General features: G+C 38.1%; 1 protein-coding gene across 2 annotated transcripts in view; it reads left to right on the forward strand.

Annotated features, from left to right (window-relative positions):
- Positions 1–16735, forward strand: part of LOC306869181 (double C2-like domain-containing protein beta) — a 132162-nt gene that overhangs the window by 107251 nt on the left and 8176 nt on the right. For both annotated transcript variants that reach the window (XM_079415823.1, XM_079415824.1), the window contains 2 exons: positions 7258–7384; positions 12221–12378. In XM_079415823.1, the coding sequence (XP_079271949.1) occupies positions 7258–7384; positions 12221–12378 (285 nt within the window). The remainder of the gene's footprint in view (positions 1–7257; positions 7385–12220; positions 12379–16735) is intronic.

Below are 16735 nucleotides of genomic sequence, written 5' to 3' on the forward strand. Positions count from 1 at the left end.
TTAGTCCTGTCTGTGTTGTGGTATGTCGTCTGGTCTACTCGTTACTCCCCGGTGTTTCCTGTGCGTAAGCCTTGCCTTGTCCTGCCATGTCTTGTCCTGTGTTGAGTAAAGGTTATTATTTGAGTTACGTCCTCGTATGCATGTTCCTTGTTCCTCCCTGCTGTGTGCACCGTGACACTATTAATAAGCAGCAAATTAGGAGTTTATTGAAGTAAAATTTGTTGTAAATGGATTGTTAATAGGGAGAATTGGCCCCTATACTAAAGTGTTACCAAAATGTTTTACATAATATACAGTGGTGTGAAAAAGTGTTGGCCACTTCCTGATTTTTTTGTTTTTTTTGCATGTTTGTCACACTTTAATGTTTCAGATCATCAAACAAATTGAAATATTAATCAAAGATAACACTAAGTAAACACAACATGCAGTTTTTGAATGAACTTTTTTATTATAAAGGGAAAACAAAATCCAAACCCACATGGCCCTGTGTGAAAAAGTGCTTGCCCCCTAAACCTAATAACTGGTTGGGCCACCCTTAGCAGCAACAACTGCAATCAAGCATTTGCTATAACTTGCAATGAGTCTGTTATAACGCTGTGGAGGAATTTTGACCCACTCATCTTGGCAGAATTGTTGTAATTCAGCCACATTGGAGGGTTTTCGAGCATGAACCGCCTTTTTAAGGTCATGCCACAGCATCTCAATAGGATTCAGGTCAGGACTAGGCCACTCCAAAGTCTTCATTTTGTTTTTCTTCAGCCATTCAGAGGTGGATTTGCTGGTGTGTTTTGGATCATTGTCATGCTGCAGAACCCAAGTTCGCTTTAGCTTGAAGTCACGAACAGATGGCCGGACATTGTCCTTCAGGATTTTTTGGTAGACAGTTGAATTCATGGTTCCATTTATCACAAGTCTTCCAGGTCCTGAAGCAGCAAAACAGCCCCAGACCATCACACTACCACCACCATATTTTACTGTTGGTATGATGTTCTTTTTCTGAAATGCTGTGTTACTTTTACGCCAGATGTAACGGGGAAGTCGTGGCCTAATGGTTAGAGAGTCGGGCTCGTAATCGAAAGGTTGCGGGTTCGAGTCCCCGGCCGGCAGGGATTGTAGGTGGGGGGAGTGAATGTCCAGCGCTCTCTCCACCCTCAATACCACGACTGAGGAGCCCTTGAGCAAGGCACCGAACCCCCAACTGCTCCCCGGGCGCTGCAGCATGGCTGCCCACTGCTCCGGGTGTGTGTTCACGGTGTGTGTGTGTGTGTGTGTGTGTGCATTTGTTCACTACTCACTGCTGTGTGTGTGCACTTGGATGGGTTAAACGCAGAGCACCAATTTCGAGTATGGGTCACCATACTTGACAATACGTCACGACTTTACTTTACTTTACTTTACACACCTTCCAAAAAGTTCAACTTTTGTCTCGTCAGTCCACAGAGTATTTTACCAAAAGTCTTGGGGATCATCAAGATGTTTTCTGGCAAAACTGAGACGAGCCTTTATGTTCTTTTTGCTCAGCAGCGGTTTTCGTCTTGGAACTCTGCCATGCAGGCCATTTTTGCCCAGTCTCTTTCTTATGGTGGAGTCATGAACACTGACCTTAACTGAGGCAAGTGAGGCCTGCAGTTCTTTAGATGTTGTTGTGGGGTCTTTTGTGACCTCTTAGATGAGTCGTCACTGCGCTCTTGGGGTAATTTTGGTCGGCCGGCCACTCCTGGGAAGGTTCACCACTGTTCCATGTTTTCACCATTTGTGGATAATGGCTCTCACTGTGGTTCGCTGGAGTCCCAAAGCTTTAGAAATGGCTTTATAAATGGCTTTATAACCTTTTCCAGACTGATAGATCTCAATTACTTTCTTTCTCATTTGTTCCTGAATTTCATTGGATCTCAACATGATGTGTAGCTTTTGAGGATCTTTTAGTCTACTTCACTTTGTCAGGCAGGATCCTATTTAAGTGATTTCTTGATTGCGAACAGGTGTGGCAGTAATCAGGCCTGTGTGTGGCTAGAGAAACTGATAAGAGAAACATAAGTGTGATTAAACCACAATTATTTTTTAACGGGGGGGGGGGGGGGGGGGGGCAAACACTTTTTCACACAGGGCCATGTGGGTTTGGATTTTGTCTTCATTTAAAAACTGCATGTTGTGTTTACTTGTGTTATCTTTCATTAATATTTACATTTGTTTGATCTGAAACATTAAAGTGTGACAAACATGCAAAAAAATAAAAAATCAGGAAGGGGGCTAACACTTTTTCACACCACTGTATTTTTAGATATGTCAAAGAAAATGTGTATCAACATAAAAGAATATGGACATAATTATTATATATGTTTAACACAATAATTTTTAACAAATTTTTAGCAAATTTGATATTATAGTTTAATTCTAATTTCTAAATACAGCCCTTTTTAAATCAATAATTAATAAATACCAAATCTGCTATGATTTCCACAAAGAAAAAATTAACACTAATTACTATTTAATATTATATTATTTAATAAAAAAAACTTACTTTCCAGATAATAATTTAATAATTAGCCAATATAAAATCCAATTTTGTATAAAACAATATAAAAGCCAAATATTTAATTAAAAAAAAATAAAAAAAAGTTTCAGTAACACTTTATTTTAGGGTAGTTAACTAGTTGCTTATTAGCATGAATATTACTAGAATATTGGCCATTTATTAGTAGTAATCAAGCACATAATAATGCCTTATTCTACATGACCTTATTTTACATCCCTAATCCTACCCAATAACTAAACTTAACAACTACTTTATTAACTATTAATAAGCAGCAAATTAGGAGTTTGAGTATAAATGTACACAATATAAATGACCAACAAGTCTTTATATATAAAAATATATAGCTGTCTTTATAATTTATATAGTGATGCTTCAAAAAAAAAAAAATTTATTTAGAGATCCTTGGCATCAAAAAGTCTGAAAAACCTCATGATAAAATATAGGACCCGGACATGTGATGTGCGCAGTCAGGAGCCTTTGTATGTAGCATTTCATATAGACCTTTAACCTTTCAGATTGTCACATTTATGCGTAATTCATTATTATTCACAATCTTCAAATCATCTCATCTGCAGGGAAAACTTTATGGACAGCTTCACAAAGAGACCCACAGCACTCCTACAGAGTGTAAGTCAGACATGAACACGAAGTCAGGCTTCAGTCTTTCAGACTTTCACACAATGGAGCTCTGAGGTGTTATCTCCCTTCAGCATTCGGTCTTTCCCATTATTCACCAAACCTCATTTGCCGGCGATCTTCATGTGTCGCCGATGAACATCAAAGTGGTGTTTTAATGGCGGGCCGAACTCCTCCCGTAGCTATGAAAAGAATGTGATTTATCTGAAAATGCATAACTCCATTGCCAACATCGTCTCAGACAGTGACAGCTCTATTCAAAGCCAAATTACCAACACAAATGGCTCACCTCCCGTGCCATTATACCCAAGAAAGCCTTTTAATGTACACTTGTTTAAAAATACTATTTGCAAAGACATTTTCTGGAACGCTTACAGACAATTAGATGTAGCTAGATGTGCTTCACCTCTTGTTTTTCTTCTTTTATGACTCAACGGGATTATCTCTGCATATTAAAACAAAGAGGACTACAACAGAAAGTCATTCGAATATCTTTTTTTTAACCACAGGAACCCATCCTCTTCCAATCTCAAATAACGAGTCTGCCTCTCAGGCAAATGTACATAGTTTATTCATTTCCCTCTAAGCATACTTTTATCTCAAAATATGCCTGATCTAACTGTCTATTACGTTGTTTGGATATTACAATTTGGCCGTCTTCATGAACTCTGAAATTTAACTTCCTGCTAATATTTTTAGTGGGAATTTAATTGAACTGACTGGCATGGTGTAATTATTTTGTGAATGAAAGCATGAACCAATATAATGTTCCAACCATATTAACAAATCCTTATATATTTATCAATTTACTTTTATGTGTTTAATGTATTAATTACAAATAAATGTATTATTAAAACTATAAGAGCAGTTTAACATAACAGAGTATGTTTGTGTGAATATTGGCCAAGACAGATATCGAAAATTCACTATGAATATTCACAAAGCTGGAATGGTGCATTGTAGAATATGTTATTGTAACATTGTGAAACTTTTTTATATATTTTATTTTCAAAAATTATATATTGCTCAAGTAAAAAAATCATCTAAATATGATGATTTGTTGCTTAAGATGCATTTCTTGTTATAAATATTTAAAACGGATACAAAAGTGCTGCTTAATATTTTTGTGCAAACCTTTTTTCAGGATTATTTGTGTGGAACGTTCAAAACAATAGCATATATTTAACATATAAATCTTTTGTAACATTATACATGTCTTTACTGTCACTTTTTTATCAGTTTAGTGCATCCTTGCTGAATAAAAGTATTAAATTCTTTCAAAAACAAAATGTATTTTAGTAAAGAGGACCATCGCTTTTACATCTGACTAAATATAACTTTTCTACCTCACATTATGCAGGATTGTCTTTGCAAATTTAAGGCCAGACACAAATATATCCGGCTCATGCCAAAAAACACAATGTACTGTGATTGCCTGTGTGAATAGCATTGTAGAAAATTCCCAGAACTCCCTGCACATTTATCCAAGAGAACAGTTAGCATTAAATATGCGCACTTCAGTAATCAACCATAATAAAAACAAACAGAAAAGGCACTGTTTTGGAAACAGCATGAAGAGCAATCCAGCACACATGGCCGTCTGGGGACACAATCATATCCACATCTACACAGCAGAGGAAAGTGGCTCTATTAACCAGACCTTTTGAACATGCCTGAGTGGTGCTGTAGCTGCCCCGTGCCTCATTCAAGACCTTTATCAATCTGCTGGGAAAAGAAAGTGTGATTGCCTGTTTACCTGAAAAGACTTTGGAGAGCAGAACTACTGAGCCAGGCTGAACAAGTTAGCAATGAATAGCAATGGTATGTTACAAATACACAACTAACTTCCAGATTGGAATAGAACAAGCATTCAGAATTTCATTGTTAATGCAGTGGAAAGGTAACAAATGCAAACAATGTGGATAGGGCAGTATTCTGTGTGTTCTTCCTTACCTAATCGACTATTAAGGCTGTGTAACTCAAATCGATTGAACCATAGACATTGCTAGACCTTATTAAGATAGGCTTTGGCCCTACTGTGTTTCATTTCAGCCCCCCTAAAAATCTGATTAGTTTTACGAGTCAATTTGAGTCTTCCCCTTACTAGTTAAGAACTTTTAAAATAGGTGGCATTGGGTAGCAGTTCAGCTCTCATGCTCCACTTCTCTCATCTGTATAATAAAATAAAATGCAACCAAATACATCACTGCTGAGAATGAAATCCTAGAATCTCCATTAGTCTGTTTGATGTATTTTATTGTTGGACATCCTGACATTTTCTACAAATGCATCATGTATGAAAATATTTTTAGATCATAAACCATCACAGACTACTCAGTGAAGTGCCCTATATGCTTGTATGTCTGTTTCTAACTCAGTTTTTGTGGAGTTTTATGATATTTGTTTGAGATGGAGTTGAAGGAATCAGTCATGTTATGAGGTGTTAAGCATTAGGATTGAACCTGAGACAAGTAAATGTGTCTAGAGTGAAAATATGTCTGAACTTTACTGTCTGGATCAGCACTGCTGGCTTGAGAGACATAATGCACTTTCAGTCACCAAAACATTTCAAACACATATTCTTCAAACACTGGGGTCTGGTTTTCATTTGTTATATATATATGTATGTGTGTGTGTGTGTGTGTGTGTGTGTGTGTGTGTGTGTGTGTATATATTAAACTTGTTTAAAATTAAATAAATAGTTAAACTGATTAACTAACTAAACTTTGAATTGTATTTAGGATAAATTATTGGATGGCACATAGCCACAGGAAAATAAGCAGCACATAAGCTCAATTGGTTCTCGTACTTATCATGACATGCCAGGTTTGAATGTGCAAAAGCTTGAATGAGATTTGAGAGCCTAAGCAGAAGACAGTCTTTTCAGTAATTAACTTGCGTATTGGTCTGTCGCTCGCATATGTCATATAGATTCAGGTAACTTTGAATAACACAATGTGTGTAGTGTTTTTGATGTCCTTTTTGGGACTTCATGCACTTTTATTATGTGGAAAAGAGAAGCTTGGATATTCTGCAAAATATCTCAGTTTAACAGAAAGAAAGTCATTTAGCTCTCAAATGGCATGAGAGTGAGGAAATTTTTTGTTTTTCATATTTCGGTGAAATAATTTTCTTCTTTCTACTGTTGGCCAATTCATCACCATCTTAAAAAGATATATATATTTGTTGTTATTCTGGCCATCTGTTCTTTCTGTAAATGAGAGATATCAACAGCAAGTTCTTTTTTCCTGTGTAAATTACTCATCTGTATCCAGTCAAATGTTATTATTGACTTGTGCAAAACTAAAAGAAGCCGTGCCTTTGTTCCTACCCACACATATCAAGTGGTTCTTGCCGATACTGCAAATAGCACAGAAAACTCATTTCACAGTGAGCAAGCTCAATGCAAATGAACATCTATAGTAAAAAGATCCTCCCATGGAGCTTCTGCTATGGATTCTAAATATATAGGATATACTGAATAATTGGTTTTCAAAACCGTTATGAAGCACAGGTGGTGGGGAATCAGTTTGTAATGCTTGCATTCAACACTTGACTGGATATGTGGATATGTACTCCTCTATGGGGAAGTCGTGGCCTAATGGTTAGAGAGTTGGACTCGTAATCCAAGGGTTGCGGGTTCGAGTCTCGGGCCGGCAGGGATTGTAGGTGGGGGGAGTGAATGTTCAGCGCTCTCTCCACCCTCGATACCACGACTGAGATACCCTTGAGCAAGGCACCGAACCCCCAACTGCTCCCCGGGTGCTGCAGCATGAATGGCTGTGTGTGTGCATTTTGGATAAAAATGCAGAGCACGAATTCCGAGTATGGGTCACCATACTTGGCCGTATGTCACGTCACTTTCACTTATAATTTTCTTTGACTGAACGGAGTACAGATTTTATTAGTAGGTTCAGACAGGGTCCATAACAGTTCTAGATAAGTATAAAAAAAATTATTTTGAAAGCTTTGAAATGGTACATCAGAATAACATGGTGATGAAAGTCTTATCACCAGCTGCATAATTCCTTTACATGTCAAATCTACAACGCAGAACTCATAGTCAATCTTTTGTTTTCATCTAGGATTTCAGTGTGTGACGAGGACAAATTCCGCCACAACGAATTCATTGGTGAAACCCGAATCCCCTTGAAGAAACTCAAACCCAACCAGACAAAGAACTTCAGCAACTGTTTGGAGAAACAACTTCCTGTGAGTTACAATCTTTTAGAGTTCATCTCTGGAAATGAATCAGTCTGACGACGGAAGGAGTTGTGCTAATCATAAGTGTGGTTGTCTGTGAGTGATGGAGAAATTGAGGGACGTTTGAAAGCTACATAAGGAGATTCAGATATCAAATTGATTAGGACGTCCAAAGTGACTCTCATTAGAATCAACATGTTAATTAGAAATCAATTATCATTGGAGCAACATCCTCATATCCATCAACCATCTGAGACAAACATGACAGGCTTACAAACACCAGCAAACAATACAATGTGATAAATCTACAGGCTGCTTGCTGCTGGAAGAAAACTAACAATGGTTTAACAATTGCAGCTTGTATCGCTTGATTCAAAACCTGCCATATCCTCGAGGGAATACATTTTTGTTTCACTGGAAATATACAACCATGAATGTATGAGGGACACAATCCCACACATGTTAGTACCTGGACCATACCTTATATCTGAAATGTTACACTGTAGTCACAAATTAAAGCTATAGCTCAGCAGTAAGTCTTTCGTCAGTACCTGGGCGCAGCTCTGCTAGGATCAGCACAAACTACTGCTTTATATGGTCTGGCAGGAGGAGGAGGAAAACGTTAAGGAAAGCAATTTGATACGCTTCATTGTAGGCATGTCTTCTTCATTTGAGGGTGGTGGATGTAGGTTTTAAGGCATGATTACTGTGTCAAAGTGCTTCATGGATTGATAGGATGAGCAGGTAAGGGGTGGGGGTTGATCTCATAGAATCTTTTATCAGAGTCATATAAACCTACACATTCTGAGTAGCCAATAGAATCAATGTTGAACTGATAGAATGTTTTCTTTAATTGCTATTTATTACACGGCTCTCTGAAATGTTTGATTCTGATTGGTCAATCGCGACATTCCAATGTTCATCTGTCTTGGCTTACAGCCTATTGCTAGGAAATGTTTCCAACTCAAATCAATATTTCCAGTTATGTACTTATATTTTAAGTAGCCATGTAATAAGTGGGATAATGTACATCCAGCCAGTGTACATTATAACTTTGCATCGGGATCCTGATCACCCTGTCAGGGTTTATTTTGTGATAACAATCAGATGTATGTGCATTATCGCTTACTTGTCATACATCTATTCAATACTTCTGCATTATCACATGAGCAAGAACACCGTTGTTCTAAATTTGGCTGTAAGCACGAGATCGCAATGTGATATTGCTTTGATGATATTAAAGGAATAGTTCACCCAAAAATTCTGTCATTAATTGCTCACCCTAATGCCGTTCCAAATCCGTAAGATCTTCATTCCTCAGATATCATTAAAATAGTCCATGTGACATTAGTGGTTCAGCAGTAATGTTATGAAGATACTTTTTGTGTACAAAGAAAACAAAAATAACAAAGACTGATTCGGAAGAGGAAAAGTTGCTGATTAAAGTCATTATTTTTGGTTTTCTTTGCCCACAAAAAGTATTCTTCTTGCCTTATAACATTACAGTTGAACCACTGATGTCACATGGACTATTTTAACAATGTCTTTACTACCTTTCTGGGCCTTGAACATGTTAGTTGCGATGCTGTCTATGCAGGGTCAAAAAGCTCTCAGATTTCATCAAAAACATCTTAATTTATGTTCTGAAGATGAACAATGGTCTTACTGGTTTAGAACGGCGTCTGGGTGAGTAATTAATGACAGAATTTTTGGGTGAACTATCCCTTCAAGTAACTTGGACCCAATATTACCATTTACTTAGAGTTCCAAAAGAAGTCAAAGCAGAATTAACCATTGCATGTCTCCAACCAACACAATGTTGTGGTATTTTGTCCCTTAAAGTGCCCCCATTATGGATTTTTGAAAATTACCTTTCATGCAGTGTGTAACACAGCTCTAAGTTTTAAATCTGAAAGTGCACCGTGTATAAAGTTATTGTCTCTCAAAAGAAAGAGTCGACTCTGAATCATTCAAACTAGTCATTTTAAAACGAATCCCAAGCCGTTTCATTTTGACGTCACCATGAAACATTAGCATATTGCCCACCCACTTGTTGGTCTTTTCGCGTTGGTCTGAATGAAAATGCAAATTCATTCTTTGCCACTAGGTGCCGCTATTGGAGGGTCAAAATGGCGGTTTCCCCGGTAACTCTGTACACAAAGCAGCACTGAGCTCACAAACACTGCATTATCAGGCATTACAGGCATGATGAAATGAAAATGAGACCAATTGGACCAATCACCGCAGATTAGCGTCACGCAAAGGAGGGGTTTGGAAAAATGAATCATTGAGTGAATCGTTTGGGAGTGGTTGAGCAAGTAAGGAAGATAAAAAAGTAAATGCATATTATAAGACAATGAAAGTGTTTTTTGACCTTGCATGCATGTCAACCTCTTGTTGGGGACTCCCAAACCCAAAATAGGAACCTTTCATTACCCATAATAGGGGCACTTTAATTATTCTGTTTTTGAATTAATCAGTTAAATGACTGATTTAATTAGCATGTTTTCTTTCACACCCATATGCTGATGACTACCAAAAATCGGTTTTATGAAATAACCCATTTTACCGGCTTTTTTTTTTTAATATTTTTATAAAAAAAGGGTTATTTCCTGGTGATTATGTGAAAACATAAAAATCCCAGTGTGTGTCAAAATGTCAGCAGGAAACTCGTACATACTCCTGTTTACAGTTTCTGTAACTAGTTTCGGCTGCATGAAATGAGAACACATTTTTATAATTTCTTGGGTCAGAAAAGAGTCAGTGTATGATATTTCCTCCTCCTCTAAAGCAAAACACCCGCTCTGGCTTAACGCGCTGAAATCTGCAGAAAGGACGCATTCCTGTTACATATCACATATTACACAGCTCTGCTAGAATCAGCACAAACCACTGCTCTATATGTTCTAGCAGGAGAAGGGAAACGTTGTGCACTTCAATAAGCTGAAAGAGCACAGGTTTAGGTATTTACATGCTGGGCAAAAATCTAGACGTGTCGATAACTTTATTCCTAAGCCATTTAAGACCATATGGCAATCAAGTAAATGCCCAATAAAGGAAAATGCATTTACATGACCACACCGGTTATCAGCTTAATATGCATAATCAGTTTAAGAACGTGCATGTCAACACTTGTTTAAGCATGGGGGAAACAAATGCAACAATAAAGGAGGAAAACAAATAGAACAATAAATGTTTTTTATTAGTTAGTTTTCTCGAGCATGTTGCTAAATACTGTCATCAACATAGATCTGGCAGCATCAACACATTTTTCTGTTTGGGCTAGCAATTCATGGACAGCTTTTCTCGTGCATGAAATCACCCACAATGCCAACAAACGATGAAAATCCCGGACAATAATGACGATTCATATTGTCATGAAACGGGTGAGCTGTTGCGAATCCACTTTCTTGTATCCAGGGGTGTCCAAACCTTCACCTAAAGGGCCAGCGTCCTGCAGAGTTTAGCTCATATCAGCTTCTAAACACTTGCCAGGAAATTTCTGGTTCAGATGTGTTTAATTAGGGTTGGAGCTAAACTCCTCCGTACCTCCATAACCAGCACAGATTTGCCTAAAATTACCATTGTTTGGTAAATAAATAATTTATATAATTACTTATTCAAACCATTTTATTTATAGCCTTATGTTCCACCTCAAATGACAAAATATATGTATAGTAATGTTAATATTTAGCCAGTCCCTGATCCCGTTTAAATGGCTTGGGTATGTAGAACATTCAGAGCTTTACGGATTGAATGCCCCTGATGCACAGACTGACAGTGTGTCTGGAACACACAAACACAGATATATATCTATATATATTAAGCAATATATATATATATAAATCAGTCCTATAGGACACCACTTAGTCAATCAAATTGGAGGACTGAAACAGTTATATAATGACAAACGTTTCCCAAAAGTCTAGTTTTTCCCAGCTACTTTTTAGTTAGTCTTCATGAGTCAGTTTTAAAAAGATAAGCACCACCGATTTAGATCAGTCTTTCGATTTAAAAAAGGACATTAAAACTACATTTAACAGGTATGGAATGCTCTCCAACCCTGACATTATGAGATTTCCCAGTAAGTTTTGAAAAGTTATAGAAGTAGTTTTTTTTAGCTCTATTCACTTCTATCCGTTAATTATCTGTCACCCACCTGAAAGATCAGCACACAGACTGATCTGGGATCTGCTCTCAGGACTGCAGTACAGGTAGAGATGACAAAACTTAAACACAAAGACTGACTTGGGATGTGCTCTTCGGCCTTTGAGTGACTCCACCAGCTGGCAAACAGTACGGAGTGTGTTTGTTGTGTGAAGAGACTGCAATGTGTATGTGAGGGGTGTGTGTGTGTGTGTGTGTGTGTGTGTGTGTGTGTGTGTGTGTGTGTGTGTGTGTGTGTGTGAAGAGTGTGTGATCTCCAGTGGGGACGGAAATGAGACAGCAGTGTGTGGGGGATGAACAGAGACGCCTTCTCCACAGCTAATTAACTTCATGCTTGACGGCTTTGCTGGGTCCACAAAGTTCTAAGAGAGAGAGAGAGATTTACCTCACATTCAACAGATGAGATTGCCATAAAATTTCTAGACAAGAAAACACTGGAAAGAAGAGAGTGGTGCATGAAACTAATTGAGCGAATTAATAAATTATCTACTGGGACAAAGAAATTTCGGCTGTTTATGAGCTGATAATTACTGCAACCAAATTCATAGAATTTCCACTTATAAATATATATTTCTTTATATTATGTACAAGCTACATCAATCCTTTTCTTTATAGTTCTTAGCCATTGGACTGACGGCTGTGTTTTCTATTTGTCTGTGTGTGTATATCTCAACACAGATCGACAAGACAGATGACAAGTCTCTGGAGGAGCGAGGGCGCATCATGATCTCTCTGAAGTACAGCTCTCAGAAGTGTGGCTTAGTGGTGGGCATCATCCGCTGTGCCCATCTCGCTGCCATGGATGCCAATGGCTTCTCTGACCCCTATGTTAAAACGTAAGTTTTTCCTGTACCAAAAGCACAGTTCAGCTGTTCATGTGCAGGAATACTAAAATAATCAGAATTCACGTAATTTGCTTTAGTGAAAACGTTTTATGGAACAGAAGATCCATGCATATAAGAGTATGTGCATTACAGTTATCAAAGGAAATCCAGCTTCCTGTTGCTGAATTTAGTAAAGTTAGTTGACTCAAATCTGTGGTATAACAATAAGACAGGATCTTTTTATGCATTGAAGTTAGAATACACCAATGTTTTGGTCAAAATTACAAATAATGTGTGAGAGATTTTCCCTACATAGCTTAGATGCACCACAGAAAATGGAAGTATTGGTAGATGTTCTGTTGAGTTCACTGGCATTAAAATGATGAGATAAAAAAAAAAAAAATTAAACCTATGCACAGACAAATCATTCAATCAAACAAAGATCAATTATGCATTTAAAAAATGGGGTGAATTTTCATTTAAAGTTGACTTTAAAGTGCTGATCTGAGAGAAGAGTATCTTGTTGGATAAACACCAGAGGGTTGTGAGTTTGAATGCAGGTTATGTGCAAAAAAACTTCATTATTCTGTTAAACAGGTTTTTGGTTCATTTAAAGGGGTCATGAACTCTGAAACCAAAATTCCCTTGATCTTTTGACATATAAGAGGTCACTGTACTATAAAAATATCCTGTAAGTTTCAGAACTCAAAACTTCCGCGTTAATCTAAAAACAGCTTATATTGAAGCCAGTCTGCGAAAATAACAGCTTGTGGACTGTAGGACTCTATGATGTAATAGTGTGGATAAGCACTGCCTCCGCAGAGGAAGATCAATGCCTGCTTCTACATCATTGCCTGTTTAGCCCCGCCCACCGATTTGCGCATGTAGTGTTTGCAAATGGTGAACACGCAGGTCTACGCAGAAACCAAATGATAAAGATGCTCAAGACGCTGTGCAGGGCAAAGTTGTGGAAAAAAAGCCTTTGCATTGCCTTCCTTCTGACGCAAACATTATGAAAGAGTTTAATGAACTTTATTTTTAATGAAGTTCCAGACCGCGTCAGTAAGAACTTGGTCCTTTTTTCACTTCATTTTACTGCAGATTCGTTTATTCGTTCAAAAACAGGACAGAAAAAAGCCTATCACTTATAAGTTATGTTTTTGATGTAAAAATCTTGATAACATTATAAGTGGACCTCAGAAAACAGTACAAAATTAATTTAAAAAGGCTGTTCATGACCCCTTTAATATAGAGATGCTTTCAAAAGAGCTTACAAAGATGAACATGACTGGTGTTCATTGCAAATGCAAACTGATATCAAAACTTTTCTTCTTTTCTCTAACATTTGGATATTAAAATCTAATAAAATGCATACAATAAAAGAACTAAGAAAGTTAGCTGATTACTTTCAAAGTTCTTAGATATCAATTATTGTGAAGACTGAAGAGTGTAAAGACCATCGACTCTACCGTGCGACTCCACCATGCAGGGACACCGGCAAAGGACATAAGTATCACTTTTTATTTGTCCTTTTTCCTATGACTTGTTTCACTTCTGTTTTAGTTTTTATAACCAGTTCTTACTATGTGTTTCCAGATCCCTACTATCACTACCATGCATAACACACTGTAGGCAGCGCAATCCTAACAACCTGCACACTTTGCCTATGTCTACTAAAACACTACTTTCTTTTTCTATTGGTCTCTGGAATTGTCAGTCTGCTGTCAACAAAGCTGATTTCATTACTTCCTTTATTAGTCATTCAAGGCTAAACCTCATAGCCCTGACAGAGACCTGGATCAAACCAGAGGACAATGCTACACCTGCAGCACTCTCAAATAATTTATCCTTTTCCCACACCCCCCCGTTTGACTGGAACAGGTGGAGGTACTGGTGTTCTCATCTCTAATCATTGGAAATTTACTCCTTTACCATCTCTTGGTATCAACAGTTCCTTTGAATCACATTCGGTTACTATTACCTACCCTCTTAAAATATATATTTTTTTTGTTTATCGACCTCCAGGACCACTAGGTTACTTCGTGGAAAAATTAGATGTGTTGCTCTCAAACTTTCCTGAGGATGGTACTCCCCTAGTTATACTTGGAGACTTCAACATCCACCTAGATAAACCTCAGGCTGCAGACTTCCACACTCTGCTTACTTCTTTTGATCTCAAACGAGTGTCAACTACGGCTACTCACAAATCAGGCAACCAACTGGACCTTATTTCCACACGACACTGCTCCACTGATCATGTGCTGGTTAATCCACTGCACACTTCGGATCACTTCCTACTCGCTCTTAACCTCAACATGATTCCTGACACAACACATACCCCTCCACATGTCACTTTTTGACTTAACCTACGCTCTCTCTCACACTCCTGGCTATCTGCTATGGTTTCATCTTTGCTTCCCCCCCATAAACAGTTATCGTCTCTTGATGCTAACAGTGCAACTGATTCTTTCTGCTCCACTCTGATATCTTTTTTAGACACTTTCTGCCCCTTATCTTCTATCCATTAATTATCTGTCACCCACCTGAAAGATCAGCACACAGACTGATCTGGGATCTGCTCTCAGGACTGCAGTACAGGTAGAGATGACGAAACTTAAACTCACTCACTCACATCGTTAACACATCCCTTCACACTAGAGTTTTTCACTCAGCATTTAAACAGGCTCGTATAACCCCACTTCTTAAGAAACCCACTCTTATCCCAACTCTTTTAGGGAACTACAGACCGGTTTCTTTTCTACCTTTCATTGCAAAAACACTTGAACGAGTTGTGTTTAACCAAGTCTCTGCCTTTCTCACACAGAACAACCTCCTGGACAGCAACCAATCTGGCTTCAGAAGTGGACACTAAACCGAAACTGCCTTGCTCTCAGTTGTTGAAGCCCTAAGACTTGCAAGAGCGTCTTCTAAGTCTTCATTACTTATCTTGCTGGATCTGTTCGCTGCTTTTGATAAGGTCAACCACCAGATCCTCCTGTCAACCCTATTGGGAAAAGGCATCTCAGGAACTGCACGCTAGTGGTTTGAGTCTTACCTCTCAAATAGGTCCTTCAAGGTATCTTGGAGAGGTGAGGTATCCAAGTCGCAACATCTAGCTACTGGGGTGCCTCAGGGCTCAGTTCTTGGACCACTTCTCTTCTCTGTCTACATGTCATCACTAGGTTCTGTCATTCAGAAACATGGCTTTTCATATCACTGCTATGCTGATGACACTCAACTCTACCTCTCATTCCATCCTGATGATCCGACGATAGCTGCTCGCATCTCAGAGTGTCTAACAGACATTTCTTGCTGGATGAAGGACCATCACCTTCCACTCAACCTGGCTAAGACAGAAATGCTTGTGATTTCAACAAACCAATCACTTCATCACAATTTCACCTTTCAGTTAGGCACATCAAACATAACTCCTTCAAAAACAGCCAGAAACCTTGGAGTTGTAATTGACGATAAACTGAATTTCTCAGACCGCATTGCTAAAACTGCCCGGTCCTGCAGATTTGCTTTTATACAACATTAGGAAGATCAGGCCCTTTCTTTCGGAACATGCAACACAACTCCTTGTTCAAGCTCTTGTTCTGTCCAGACTGGACTATTGCAATACTCTCTTGGCAGGTCTTCCAGCCAGTTTCCGTTAATTCTCTACAATTAATCCAAAATGCCGCTGCAAGATTAATCTTTAATGAGCTGAAAAGAACACACGTCACACCTCTGTTCATTAATTTGCACTGGCTACCAATAGCTGCTCGCATAAAATTCAAGGCATTAATATTTGCCTACAAAACCACCACTGGCTTTGCACCCCTTTACCTAAATTCACTACTTCAGATGTATGTGCCCTCTGAACTACGCATTATTGTACCATCCCAAAGAGGCACAAAATCACTTTCACAGACTTTTTCATTAACTGTTCCCTCCTGGTGGAATGACCTGCCCAACTCAATCCGAGCAGCTGAGTCCTTAGCCATCTTCAAGAATCGGCTAAAAACACATTTCTTCCATCTTTATTTGAGCCTCTAAATCTAGCACTCTCTATTCTAATTCTGTTTTATCTATTGGTCTTCTTTGTATTTATTATTCATTTTTGTATCTGTCTGACCCTCTAACACTAGCTTTATTTTTTTATTATTCTATCTACTTGTTTTCTTTTTTTTAAAAAACACTTGCTACATGTACTGCGTTAGGCTAACCGAGACTTGTCATAGCGCTTGCATATTGTTGCTCTTTTGTTGGTTTTGATTGCTGCTTCTATGGTCCTCTTTTGTAAGTTGCTTTGGATAAAAGCATCTGCTAAATAACAATGTAAATGTATGTATCGTTGTCAGTACATACTGCTGTTAACAAGATC

The sequence above is a fragment of the Barbus barbus genome (genome assembly GCF_936440315.1).
Source record: "Barbus barbus genome assembly, chromosome: 5".
NCBI lineage: Eukaryota > Metazoa > Chordata > Actinopteri > Cypriniformes > Cyprinidae > Barbus > Barbus barbus.